This window comes from Diaphorina citri, unplaced genomic scaffold (assembly GCF_000475195.1).
Source record: "Diaphorina citri unplaced genomic scaffold, Diaci psyllid genome assembly version 1.1 scaffold899, whole genome shotgun sequence".
Taxonomy (NCBI): Eukaryota; Metazoa; Arthropoda; class Insecta; order Hemiptera; family Psyllidae; genus Diaphorina; species Diaphorina citri.
Window position 1 is genome coordinate 192,829 of NW_007378330.1, and position 12,401 is coordinate 205,229.

Below are 12,401 nucleotides of genomic sequence, written 5' to 3' on the forward strand. Positions count from 1 at the left end.
TTGATATCAAGCACATTATCTGTTATTAATTCCAGCATTTCCTTTATTTCTCGAGAATCACTTGTATTGGAGGCTCTAGAGTATACCGTATTGTATGATAGGAATATTCGGTCAACTGTCTCTTTGATCAAGGCAGTTTGTGTTAGGATCATTTCTTTGTTTACTTCTTTTTCTTGGTTGTTTATAATGGCTTCAATTATTGACAGAGATTTACATACACTTTGTTCCATTTTATGGAATTCATTCTGGTCTGGTACATCTTGCACCAATGGGGAGAGTACTTTTTTCCTCTTACTACCCCTTTGTATGAATGGCCTTTTATCCAGTGTCTCTTGCTTCTGACTTGTAATGGGAGTGAAAAAGTCATCCACCATCATGGGACCAGCGCCCTGGTCTGATTGAGGAGGAGTTCTCAGCATGCTTGTGAATGGACGTTCATCCTTCTGTAAATAACTTGAACAATGCTCGGTTATGAATGAAAATAAGAATGGGCGATATTAGCACCACTTTCGTTATCCGCCACTGATAAGCAAAAATTGACGTGAGTCTTCCTTACACACGTATGTTTTAATAGTCAAAGCACAGGTAAAGCAACTATAGGACCAATCAAAAGTTTCAGGTCTACCAGCACAGTCAACACTAGTGTAAACTACACCAATGTGTTGTAGAAATTAACCAACTCCCTATAGATGCGAGAGGTGATACTCACAGCTCAGGTACCAATGCTTGATATTCACCGATTAATAACCAAAAATATTGTAAATAATTAATTTTTAAACTTTTAATATCACTTAAATAATCAAACTTTATGAAAAAGTAAAAGCACCATAAAAATGCTCAGATTCTGAGCTTTCTAAATATATGCAGTTCTAATTTATTAGACTGATCAATAATACTTTATTTATTAAATGAAAAATAAAAACACGGTGAACGATGTGACTCCATGTCTCTCCTTCAACCATCTCCCTTATATGCTGTATGGGAAAAAAATTTTCGCGCGAACTTTCATTCACACTGGAGCTTAGAGAAATTTCGTCCAAATGTGACATACATATACGAATTTCGCAGTTGTGGCATTTCTGGAAAGATCCATCCAAAATGCTGCAAGTCGATTTGGACTGAATACTCTTTACGGTCTTCTATACCCTGTTGACAATTTTTATTCTCATTTTCTCACTGACGATGACGTTAGAATTTTTTTTCCTCCTTAATTTAGAACGTTATTTCTTTCTTCTATTATTTCCTGTTCTTATAAAGACACTGAATTCCTCCTTTACCTGTTATTTCGACCATAATATTTCAGTTTATTCTAAAAATACCCTATCCTTTTCACAATATTTATCCCTTCCCATCCTTTCTGCACGGTCCCTCTCTCGTTTCTTCGCAGACAATATCCTTTTCTTGCCTAGTCAATTTTTTTCCTCCTTAATTTAGAACGTTATTTCTTTCTTCTATTAGTTCTATTATTTCCTGTTCTTATAAATACACTGAATTCCTCCTTTACCTGTTATTTCGACCATAATATTTCAGTTCATTCTAAAAATACCCTGTCCTTTTCACAATATTTATCCCTTCCCATCCTTTCTGCACGGTCCCTCTCTCGTTTCTTCGCAGACAATATCCTTTTCTTGCCTAGTCCATTCTTCGTGCTGCATTGTCATCCATGAACGAAGTTTCATACTTCATATGATTGTCTCCACCCTGGATGTCTTCATCTCAGAGCCTAGGAAGTCACCAACTAATATTACTTTACACACTGTGTCTATTGGCTCCATTCTAAAAACACCCTGTCTTTTCACAATATTTATCCCTTCCCATCCTTTCTGCACGGTTCCTCTCTCGTTTCTTCGCAGACAATATCCTTTTCTTGCCTAGTCCATTCTTCGTGTTGCATTATCATCCATGAACGAAGTTTCATACTTCATATGATTATCTCCACCCTGGATGTCCTCATCTCAGAGCCTAGGAAGTCACCAACTAATATTACTTTACACACTGTGTCTATTGGCTCCCGACCCAACCCAAGAGACGCTAGTTTAGAAAGGCAAAGGATGTGCTAATGATTCCAAAAACAATAACCATCTTTCATCCGAGACATCACTTGGACTTGTTTGAAAGACAGTTGGTGGGTGGATCAATGTTTTGACTGGTAAAATAGCTAAATAATCCATCAAAGTTATCTCTGACTGAATTAAAAAAGTAGACACCGGCTCACTATGGTGACATCTGAAGCGTGTTGCCTGCAGATAATAAAACAATTATGTCCAATACAAAACGTCAAAAGATAAAAAAATAAATTAAAAATATGTAGGATATGTAGCTTGGTGGGTGGATCAATGTTCTGACTGGTAAAATAGCTAAATAATCCATCAAAGTTATCTCTGACTGAATTAAAAAAATAGACACCGGCTCACCATGGTGACATCTGAAGCGTGTTGCCTGCAGATAATAAAACAATTATGTCCAATACAAAACGTCAAAAGATAAAAAAATAAATTAAAAAAACAATGCCGCTATGAAGGTTTACAAAAGGCTCGTAGATAAACCACACAGATTTGCGCAAATTTTTTGCAATAAACTGCACCAGCTAGTGTGCCTTTTTTCTTTCTCTGTGAATAATAGGTTTGCGTGGTAGATATATTTCCTGCAATTGCGCGCAAAAATAAAGGTTCAGGTTAAAGTTTAATAGATGATATTGCCGGGGGTACTATGTTTCGTGTTATCTAGGATCATGAGGAGGCAGTTCATCATAACCGTTAGTGTAGGAGGACTTGGGTCTTGTGGTTTCAGTTCTCGTGATAACTCCTTGCAACTCGAGAGTCGAGAGTTTCTCAGATTCTTTATATTCTAGTACCAGTTTGAGAATCGCCTTCAAAAATGGTCTTCCAAGGTCTGTAGTCTATAGCACGTGCCGTTAAATTACTCATGTGAAGTAATTTTATTAGTTCCTGTTTTATGAATAAGCTATTCTTTTTCTTTTCAGTAGCAAACAAGGTTTTGTTACTAAAACAAAGGCAGATATAAATAATCAAATAATGACAACAGATATTGACTATCATATCCGTCCACTATTGATGATGTGTGTTTTCTTTGGTGGCCCCCTTGTTGGCAAGGTCCATATTGATATCCCATGGATTGTGTAGCGCTGCCTGTGGGACAATGGACATTAATCTTGGGCCAAGATAACAGTGATGTGTCCAACTATAAGTAGTATTATTAGAAACAATGCCAGGAATATTATAAGGAGAAGAGTATCTTAGTGAAGTAATGGAGAGTCTCCGTAGATAACATCAGCGACGCATGAGTAGAACGCGAAATACTGGATAAAGCTTGAACACAAATGGTCTTAGACCTAAAGGAAGAACGTAGATAGTACGAAATCTACATAATTGGCTTGCCTGGTCCAGGCTATCCGACCAACATGTGACAGTAGAAAAATAAAGATAATTATGAATTAATAAAATACAGTAACTATGGCTATCTTATGACAAGTGACACTTCAATTCTGTGGTACTTTGTTATTAGATCTATGGATATTGGGACTTGATAAGAACCATAATATATGTGAAATTCGTCATCCATCCAGGAAAAAGACCTAATAACTAAATTGTGTAGTTCAGTGTAGAGTTGGAAACAATTATTATCAACAAACAAAAATAAAATTAACTTTCTGCAATAGTAGTTATAGTAGTTGTCAGCCTTTATATTCATAAGTAATAATTACAAGGGAGTTCATAGTCAGGACAGGAACGGGTGATAAATATTCGTATTATATCAACAATGAAAGTCTAAAATTGCAACATAATTATTACAAAATAGCGAACGCTGTCCTGATTATAATAAACATTTATTCTTGTTATATTCCTCTAATGAAGTTGAGACATTGTCATGTGTTTTATGTTCACGAATTTGTAGCTTCACATGTGTTTTACTATAGAGTTAGTCATCTACTGCAGTAGATCACAAGGCAAGATATCTGTACAGTACTTTATACAGTGTGGCTCATAATCGTCAGGGTATTGCGATCTCTACTAATATGGTTTTCAGCTATGTCATCGTCCATTATTAGTAATTTTTCTTACACATCTTATGCAGTATGCAATAAGCAGGGTATTGAAACGAAAACTGAGCAAAACACAAAGACTTGCTGTCTGCTGTGAATAAAGCATATATTATTTTTTGCCCTTTATCATATTGAATTCCTTCACAATCTGACAAAATTTAGTTTAGGTAAATTTTATAACGAAATTGACAGAGTCCATCCTGTACAGTGTTGCATGCATGACTTTTGGTTGACTCACGGTATCATCAAGTACTGCTCCAGTATTAATAGCGACTATTAGTTCCCTCAAGAGAGATCTCGCTATCTCCTAGCACCTAATGCCTGTTATATGAATACCGATCCCTTCTGCCTGTACTTTTCTACCGCATACCTTTTGCTGTACCGCAAAAATAATTTTTAATAAAAATATTTTTTCTAAAACCATTAATTTTATATCTTGTCCAAAAAAAAGGAGTATATGGTAAAATATACGGGGTATATCCGAAGACTTAGCGGTCGAATTTGTCCGGGTGATTGGGTTGTGAAAGTTTGGGGTTTAGTTTTTAAAATTCCCTTGTTTTGGAAGAACATAACTGAACAGGCAATATCAAATTTCTCGGGATTCCAAGTATTTTGGAAGAACATAACTGAACAGAAAATTTTAGAAAGCAAGGTAGTTGCCAATACTTTGATCTCAGCTTCAACAACACGGAACATAACAAGAAGGAAATTAAAGAAACAATACGTGAGAAAACACTCGACCTGTGGAATTCTAAATGGATAGAGTCTCAAAAAGGGAATTGTACAAGAGGACCCTGTGAGAGTTATGGCTCACCTACTCAACGACTGTTGAAGAAAGAGAGTGTTAAAGTTGTAAATTTGGAAAAGCAAAGGATGTGCTAATGATTCCAAAAACAATAACCATCTTTCATCCGAGACATCACTTGGACTTATTTGAAAGATATGTAGGTATATGTAGCTTGGTGGGTGGATCAATGTTTTGACTGGTAAAATAGCTAAATAATCCATCAAAGTTATCTCTGACTGAATTAAAAAAATAGACACCGGCTCACCATGGTGACATCTGAACAGAACATACACTCTGAGATCAAACTTGAATCCATTTATCAGTAATACATTTGAGAGGTAAACTTGACATGATGCATCTTGGTCCATCACTTCATGTTCTGGTATAAAATTCAGAATTTTGATTCCTTTCCCTTCAGCACCGCGAGTTGGTTTCAAAATCAACGTTTCATCAGCATGTTCCCTGTTGTATGATATCACTTCTTTCCATTGTCGTGGTAAACTCCACGACTTTGGGAAAATATTGTACTCATCTGGGAAAAAATACTTCATTCTGTTCAAGTGATATGCTAGGATAGCTTTGGATTCTAAATTCGCCATTCCTGGAAAGTGATTCAAAATTAAAAAAAAACAATGCCGCTATGAAGTTTTACAAAAGGCTCGTAGATAAACCACACAGATTTGCGCAAATTTTTTGCAATAAACTGCACCAGCTAGTGTGCCTTTTTTCTTTCTCTGTGAATAATAGGTTTGCGTGGTAGATATATTTCCTGCAATTGCGCGCAAAAATAAAGGTTCAGGTTAAAGTTTAATAGATGATATTGCCGCGGGTACTATGTTTCGTGTTATCTAGGATCATGAGGAGGCAGTTCATCATAACCGTTAGTGTAGGAGGACTTGGGTCTTGTGGTTTCAGTTCTCGTGATAACTCCTTGCAACTCGAGAGTCGAGAGTTTCTCAGATTCTTTATATTCTAGTACCAGTTTGAGAATCGCCTTCAAAAATGGTCTTCCAAGGTCTGTAGTCTATAGCACGTGCCGTTAAATTACTCATGTGAAGTAATTTTATTAGTTCCTGTTTTATGAATAAGCTATTCTTTTTCTTTTCAGTAGCCTATAGCACGTGCCGTTAAATTACTCATGTGAAGTAATTTTATTAGTTCCTGTTTTATGAATAAGCTATTCTTTTTCTTTTCAGTAGCAAACAAGGTTTTGTTACTAAAACAAAGGCAGATATAAATAATCAAATAATGACAACAGATATTGACTATCATATCCGTCCACTATTGATGATGTGTGTTTTCTTTGGTGGCCCCCTTGTTGGCAAGGTCCATATTGATATCCCATGGATTGTGTAGCGCTGCCTGTGGGACAATGGACATTAATCTTGGGCCAAGATAACAGTGATGTGTCCAACTATATCAATTGTTTTGAGTTACTGTGGTTAAACGATTTTGAACTTGTCCCTCTTTTTGATTTGGAGATCAAATTCTTTTTAGAATTTTGCCCAACATCGAAATGGTTTTCATCTGATTGATTTGTTGTTTGACCTACGTTCACTTGCTGAACTTTAGAATTAGGAATCTCGTTTTTTGATTTGGTTGTCAAAGCATTTTTAGCCCCATGGCTACTATTGAAATGAACTTGATTAAAACTATTGTTTGCGTTTTTGCTCAACCTTTGTACGATTTGTCTTGTACTATCCGTAGTTTTTGATTGCTTTGAGTTCATACTGTGAATTTTGGTGTGTCCGTTGTTCTTTCTGACGAAATCAAGTGCGAAATTCTCATAATATCGAGCTGTTTTTACTTTCTATTACCCTTACGTATAGGGAACCTATACAAGGTAATGAGAAAGTATTGCAATCGGTCCAAATTAGTAATGAGACTAATGAGAGGTTTCATTAGTTTAACATTATTTGTCTCGTTAATACTCGGGAATAACATAATTTATTCCTAGGAACTCACAGGCTTTAAGTACTCTGTGATGGTTTCTTATTCATCTTTCCCCCTGTGCGCCTTTTAGTTTCCTTTACCTACTATGTTTCCACTTCTAGTCTCTTCTTCTTTTGTTTTCCATACGGTCTATCGAATTCTCTGGTATCCTTTTCTTTTTCTTTATTTTGCTTTTATTCCACCATTACCATTCGGCGAAAGCTAAAGCCGCTAAAACAACAACAAATTCTCCAGTACATCACAGATTACAGTTACTTATTGTTAAACTTTCTGGCTCGTTCATCTCTCCAGGATTTACCATTGATATTTGAGCTTACACCCTGCTTGGAATGTGTCGGTATAGGTAGGCTTGCCAAATATCCAAAATGTCGATTCGGGACGCGAATCCGCGAACAGTAACTGAACAGGCAATATCAAGTTTATCGGGATTCCAAGTAATTTCGAGTCTTTGAGAAATTGTTAAAAACGGCACTTTTAACTCCACTTAGGTACGTAACTAGATTTTCATAGGGGATTCCAAGTAATTTCGAGTCTTTGAGAAATTGTTAAAAACGGCACTTTAAACTCCACTTAGGTACGTAACTAGATTTTCATAGTGGATTCCAAGTAATTTCGAGTCTTTGAGATATTGTTAAAAACGGCACTTTTAACTCCACTTAGGTACGTAACTAGATTTTCATAGCTATTCCTCCTCCAAAGAGAAATCTTTCTGCTAAATGTCGACAGCTCTTGATAACTCTGTATAGGGGGACATACTGTATACTCCTACATATGACAACACGGTATTATTATCACGCACGTGCTTCAAAAATTTTGACATGACGAGCGAAGAGTAACATATTTGGAAGCCCCTATTGTTTTTTCACAAGTAACACCTGCTGTCGTTATTTTCCCTTCGGTTGATACACCTGTCCTGTATGATAAGGCCACATCTGAGTGCAAGGCAGGTCCTCCTCCCTGACGAGGATAATCTATAACAATGGTTGGAGTATAGAGTGATCCAACTTTTGAATGATTGTTGAAAATTTGTATACCTAGATAATCTTCAACGATAATCTCTATATAACAATGGTTGGAGTATAGAGCTATAGAGTGATCCAACTTTTGAATGATTGTTGAAAATTTGTATACCTAGATAATCTTCAACGATAATCTTTATCGTCACTGCAACAGTCATCCATCCATTGAAAAAAACCCCTCAGGACCCTTTTTGAACTACATACATACTTGCCTATCCCCATACACATTGACCTCCATCTGACCAATAAGTTTATGGCCAATAAGACCAATTTATAAAAAAAAATATTAGTTATTACATTTCCATTGTTGTCCAGACCAACATGTAATAGATATTTGGAGTAACCAAACCATTTGTAATGGAAAGTCATATGTGACATGAGTCAAAGAGATATGGCTTCAATCATTGAAAAAAAAACCCCTCAGGACCCTTTTTGAACTACATTCATACTTGCCTATCCCCATACACATTGACCTCCATCTGACCAATAAGTTTATGGAAATTTGGAAATAAGACCAATTTATAAAAAATATTAGTTATTACATTTCCATTGTTGTCCTGACCAACATGTAATAGATATTTGGAGTAACCAAACCATTTGTAATGGAAAGTCATATGTGACATGAGTCAAAGAGATATGGCTTCAATTATGGCAAACGGGATAAAATAAAGCTCGACCGCATTTTACAAAAACCTTTTTATCAGGAATACATATATATTCGAATAAACTCTCGTATGAAGTTTATATTTACGTTCATTCACGTTTCATATGTGTGCAGTAAAATTAAACGATAAAGAACGCATAACAATGGTTGGAGTATAGAGTGATCCAACTTTTGAATGATTGTTGAAAATTTGTATACCTAGATAATCTTCAACGATAATCTCTATCGTCAATGCAACAGTCATCCACATCAATTGAAAAAAAAACCCCCTCAGGACCCTTTTTGAACTACATTCATACATGCCTATCCCCATACACATTGACCTCCATCTGACCAATAAGTTTATGGCCAATAAGACCAATTTATAAAAAATATTAGTTACCTATTACATTTCCATTGTTGTCCTGACCAACATGTAATAGATATTTGGAGTAACCAAACCATTTGTAATGGACTGTGAACCTATCTGTAGAAGTTTTGACGCTCTGTGCAAGGGTGTGGAACTTATCGCAGGCATCACAGCGTTCCAAAGAATTGACTTAATGATAAAAAGAAGAAAAAAAAACTGAAATGTTATTGTTGTTGACTTGGCGGTTATTTTTACTTACATTTTTTCCCCCAAGGTCGAAATAATAAACAGTCATAGTTATTATGAGTGACATGCTCTGACATGACTCATGGATCTGGCCAAGTCGAAATGAATGAGGAGATTTTGCTGAAAATATGTCGAGCAGCCGGACAGGGCCAAGGGTTAGGGATTTCCAGACAAGTGTCCGTTTTTAGTTCCACCAGTTTATTACCATTTCTCAACTCATCTTCATTCTAAATTATTACCAGGGAGGTGAACTCTATTCTAGCAAATGGCAAAGATAAATAGTACAAATATACACATAATATTGAAAATTTAAAATTAATTAAAACTCTCAAATGGAGTGTAGGTATGTACCTTTATCCTCCTCTCTCTATTCTTTAGAACAGCTGCCTTGTGTTCCCAATGCATCCGTGGTCTAGGAAAATCCTCCAGAAAGAAGACCCTTAGGGCTGCACATAATAATTTTATATAATAAGAAAAATCCATGAAGCTTTGGTGTTTCATAAAAAAAACTGCAAACGGAAAATTCTTGCATAAAAGCTGTGCGGATTTCATACATGAAATTCAACTCTAGCACGTTCAGAATGCAACTTTATAAATATACACATAATATTGAAAATTTAAAATTAATTAAAACTCTCAAAATGAATTGTAGGTATGTACCTTTATCCTCCTCTCCCTATTCTTTAGAACAGCTGCCTCGTGTTCCCAATGCATCCGTGGTCTAGGAAAATCCTCCAGAAAGAAGACCCTTAGGGCTGCACATAATAATTTTATATTATAAGAAAAATCCATAAAGCTTTGGTGTTTCTTAAAAAAAAAAAACTGCAAACGGAAAATTCTTGCATAAAAGCTGTGCGGATTTCATACATGAAATTCAACTCTAGCACGTTCAGAATGCAACTTAATACCAAGCATGCACGATGACTTTAATAGAACGTGCCCTGCTGACTGTACGAAAAACTTGTGTCGAGCCAAAAATAATAATTATAAAGCATTGCTCAAAACACAATTGTTCCCAATGAATGTAGAAAATATATGATTTTTATCGTATTTTGTACACTCTATGAGTGAGGCAATATCTAATGTTGGAAATTTAAACAGTTCAAAACAACTGTTTTAAAAGTATCATTGCTCAAAACACAATTGTTCCAAATGAATGTAGAAAATGTGTAATTTTTATCGTATTTTGTACACTCTATGAGTGAGGCAATATCTAATGTTGGAAATTTAAACAGTTCAAAACAACTGTTTTAAAAGTATTAGAAGTGGTCTATAAATTTGTGTTGGAATGTTCCATAAAGTTAGGTACTAATGTTTTTTAGAGTCTGTTCTGCCATGTATTAAACAATTTCGAAGTATGTACTTGCCCAGCTGTAGGTATGCTATTCTCACATTCTCTCTTAATAAATTGTGATTAGTTGATTACCAGCAAAGTAACAATTCAAATGCTTGCTATATCCACTTCAGAAGGGTACTAATGTTTTTTAGAGTCTGTTTTGCCATGTATTAAACAATTTCGAAGTATGTACTTGCCCAGCTGTAGGTATGCTATTGACGAAACAATTTTTTACTATTCTCACATTCTCTCTTAATAAATTGTGATTAGTTGATTACCAGCAAAGTAACAATTCAAATGCTTGCTATATCCACTTCAGAAGACAACAAATGACACCATCCCAGCTTTAAATAATAGCATCAAAGGTACCAACAAAATAATTCCACTAAAATATAAATGTATTATGTGATTTTCACCTTTTAGAGAGGCTCCAAAAAATTAAATTGTATCTGTTTGTGCGAATATAAGCTAATCACCATGTTTGTGATCATCGACTTTTAAAGTGACGAAAAAGAAACCTCTCCTAAATGTTGCCTGAAAATTAAATGAACTTTCGAGCAACTAATTTGATTAAAAAACGGGTAGGGCTTTTGTTACGAGAGGAAGAAGGGAAAAAAGTAACTTCAGAAGACAACAAATGACACCATCCCAGCTTTAAATAATAGCATCAAAGGTACCAACAAAATAATTCCACTAAAATATAAATGTACTAGCTGAATTCCGTCGCTTCGCTCCGGAATCCCGCTAGTTCATCCCGAGGCATGGCCAAACTTGTGGAAAAAATGTTCTGATGTGACTGAGATCTGTGACGTCAAAAAATCATGACACAAAATAAACTGAAGGCATTTGTAATAGAGCTCAAAAAACACAATGCAAAGAGATGGTAGAAAGCGCGAAAAATGAAATAAAGAAGAAAATAATGGAAAAGCTGAACAAAAACGCGCTATAGGAGAACTGGATGAAACAACATTGGAAACTCGAGGGGGGAATAACGAAACATGACAGAAGCGAAAAAATGAATTATAAAGGGAAAAGAAAATATAACACGAGAAGACAACATGTAAGGGGAAAATGTGAGAGAAGTAATGAAGCGAAAGATAAAAAATATCTCTGTAAAAAGAGCATCAGGATTCAGGATGAAGAAAACATTAGAAGAGGATAAGAACGGGGGGAAGCTATAATGGGCACAAAAGAAGCATTCGGATAAAAGGTGGAAAGAAAAACATCGAGGGAAATAAAAGAAGGATCTAAAGACTTTTGTCAGATACCTAAACAATTTTTACTTTGAGTCAAATTTTCGATGGTGAGTTTTTAGTGCCAAAATTCAGTTACTATTATAGGCTGTTATGTATTGTCATCTTTGAATTCCTAGCACAGGTTGTGTTAGGTTAGGTTAGTTTGTGCTAGGTTAGCCTCAACCTACAATCACCTCAACTTCCAAACACCTCCACTTCCACTCACATCCACCTCCAACTCCACTCACCTCCAACTCCAATCACCTCCACCTCCACTCACCTCTACCTCCAGTCACCTCCACACACCTCCATTCCCACTCACCTAGGTTACCTTAAGTTACCTTAAGTTAGGTTAGGTTAGGTTAAGTTAGGTTAGGTTAGGTTAGGTTAGAAATTATCTTTGAGTGTTAGAAATTATCTTTGAAATGTTTATTTTCATAATTATGGTCCCATCCAGTATGTACGCTCTACGCAGCAAGTTGTTGACCTGTGCTTACAAAATTATTGCAACCATAATATCTAGTTGGTATGCAAACCATTTTGTTAACTTGCCTAACAGGGTAAAAGTTCAAGAAAGTACATATTTAGATGCAATTATATTATTCATAATAGGTATACTTGTTTAGTAATGGTGTTTTAATTTTCAATATATTCTGGAGAAAACTGGATACTCTGGATACTTTTCGACGTTTGTAATATTCCTAGGACTTATTTACTAAAATTTTAAAATGCAATTTGAAAATGCCCCT

The 12,401-nt window shown here is 35.5% G+C and overlaps 2 protein-coding genes across 2 annotated transcripts in view; both read right to left on the bottom strand.

Annotated features, from left to right (window-relative positions):
* Positions 1–2,719: 2,719 nt before the first annotated feature.
* LOC108252838 (tubulin polyglutamylase TTLL6-like) lies at positions 2,720–5,449 on the bottom strand. Its single transcript, XM_017445610.1, has 2 exons — positions 5,116–5,449; positions 2,720–2,892 (listed from the first exon to the last, which is right to left on the bottom strand). Exons 1-2 carry the CDS (start codon positions 5,447–5,449, stop codon positions 2,720–2,722), a joined length of 507 nt encoding a protein of 168 aa, XP_017301099.1.
* Positions 5,450–5,694: 245 nt separating this feature from the next.
* The window catches only part of LOC113468936 (tubulin polyglutamylase TTLL6-like), a 9,084-nt gene continuing 2,377 nt past the window's right edge, over positions 5,695–12,401 (bottom strand). The window contains exon 3 of the mRNA XM_026826257.1: positions 5,695–5,867. Coding sequence (XP_026682058.1) covers positions 5,695–5,867 — 173 coding nt within the window. The remainder of the gene's footprint in view (positions 5,868–12,401) is intronic.

What these genes read in the sequence shown, in the direction of transcription:
- LOC108252838 (XM_017445610.1), bottom strand. Translation starts at nt 5,449, where the DNA reads ATGGCGAATTTAGAATCCAAAGCTATCCTAGCATATCACTTGAACAGA. An exon ending in TCTGTTCAGATGTCACCATG is followed by an intron (nt 2,893 to 5,115) that starts GTGAGCCGGTGT and finishes TATAGACTACAG; the next exon opens with ACCTTGGAAGACCATTTTTG.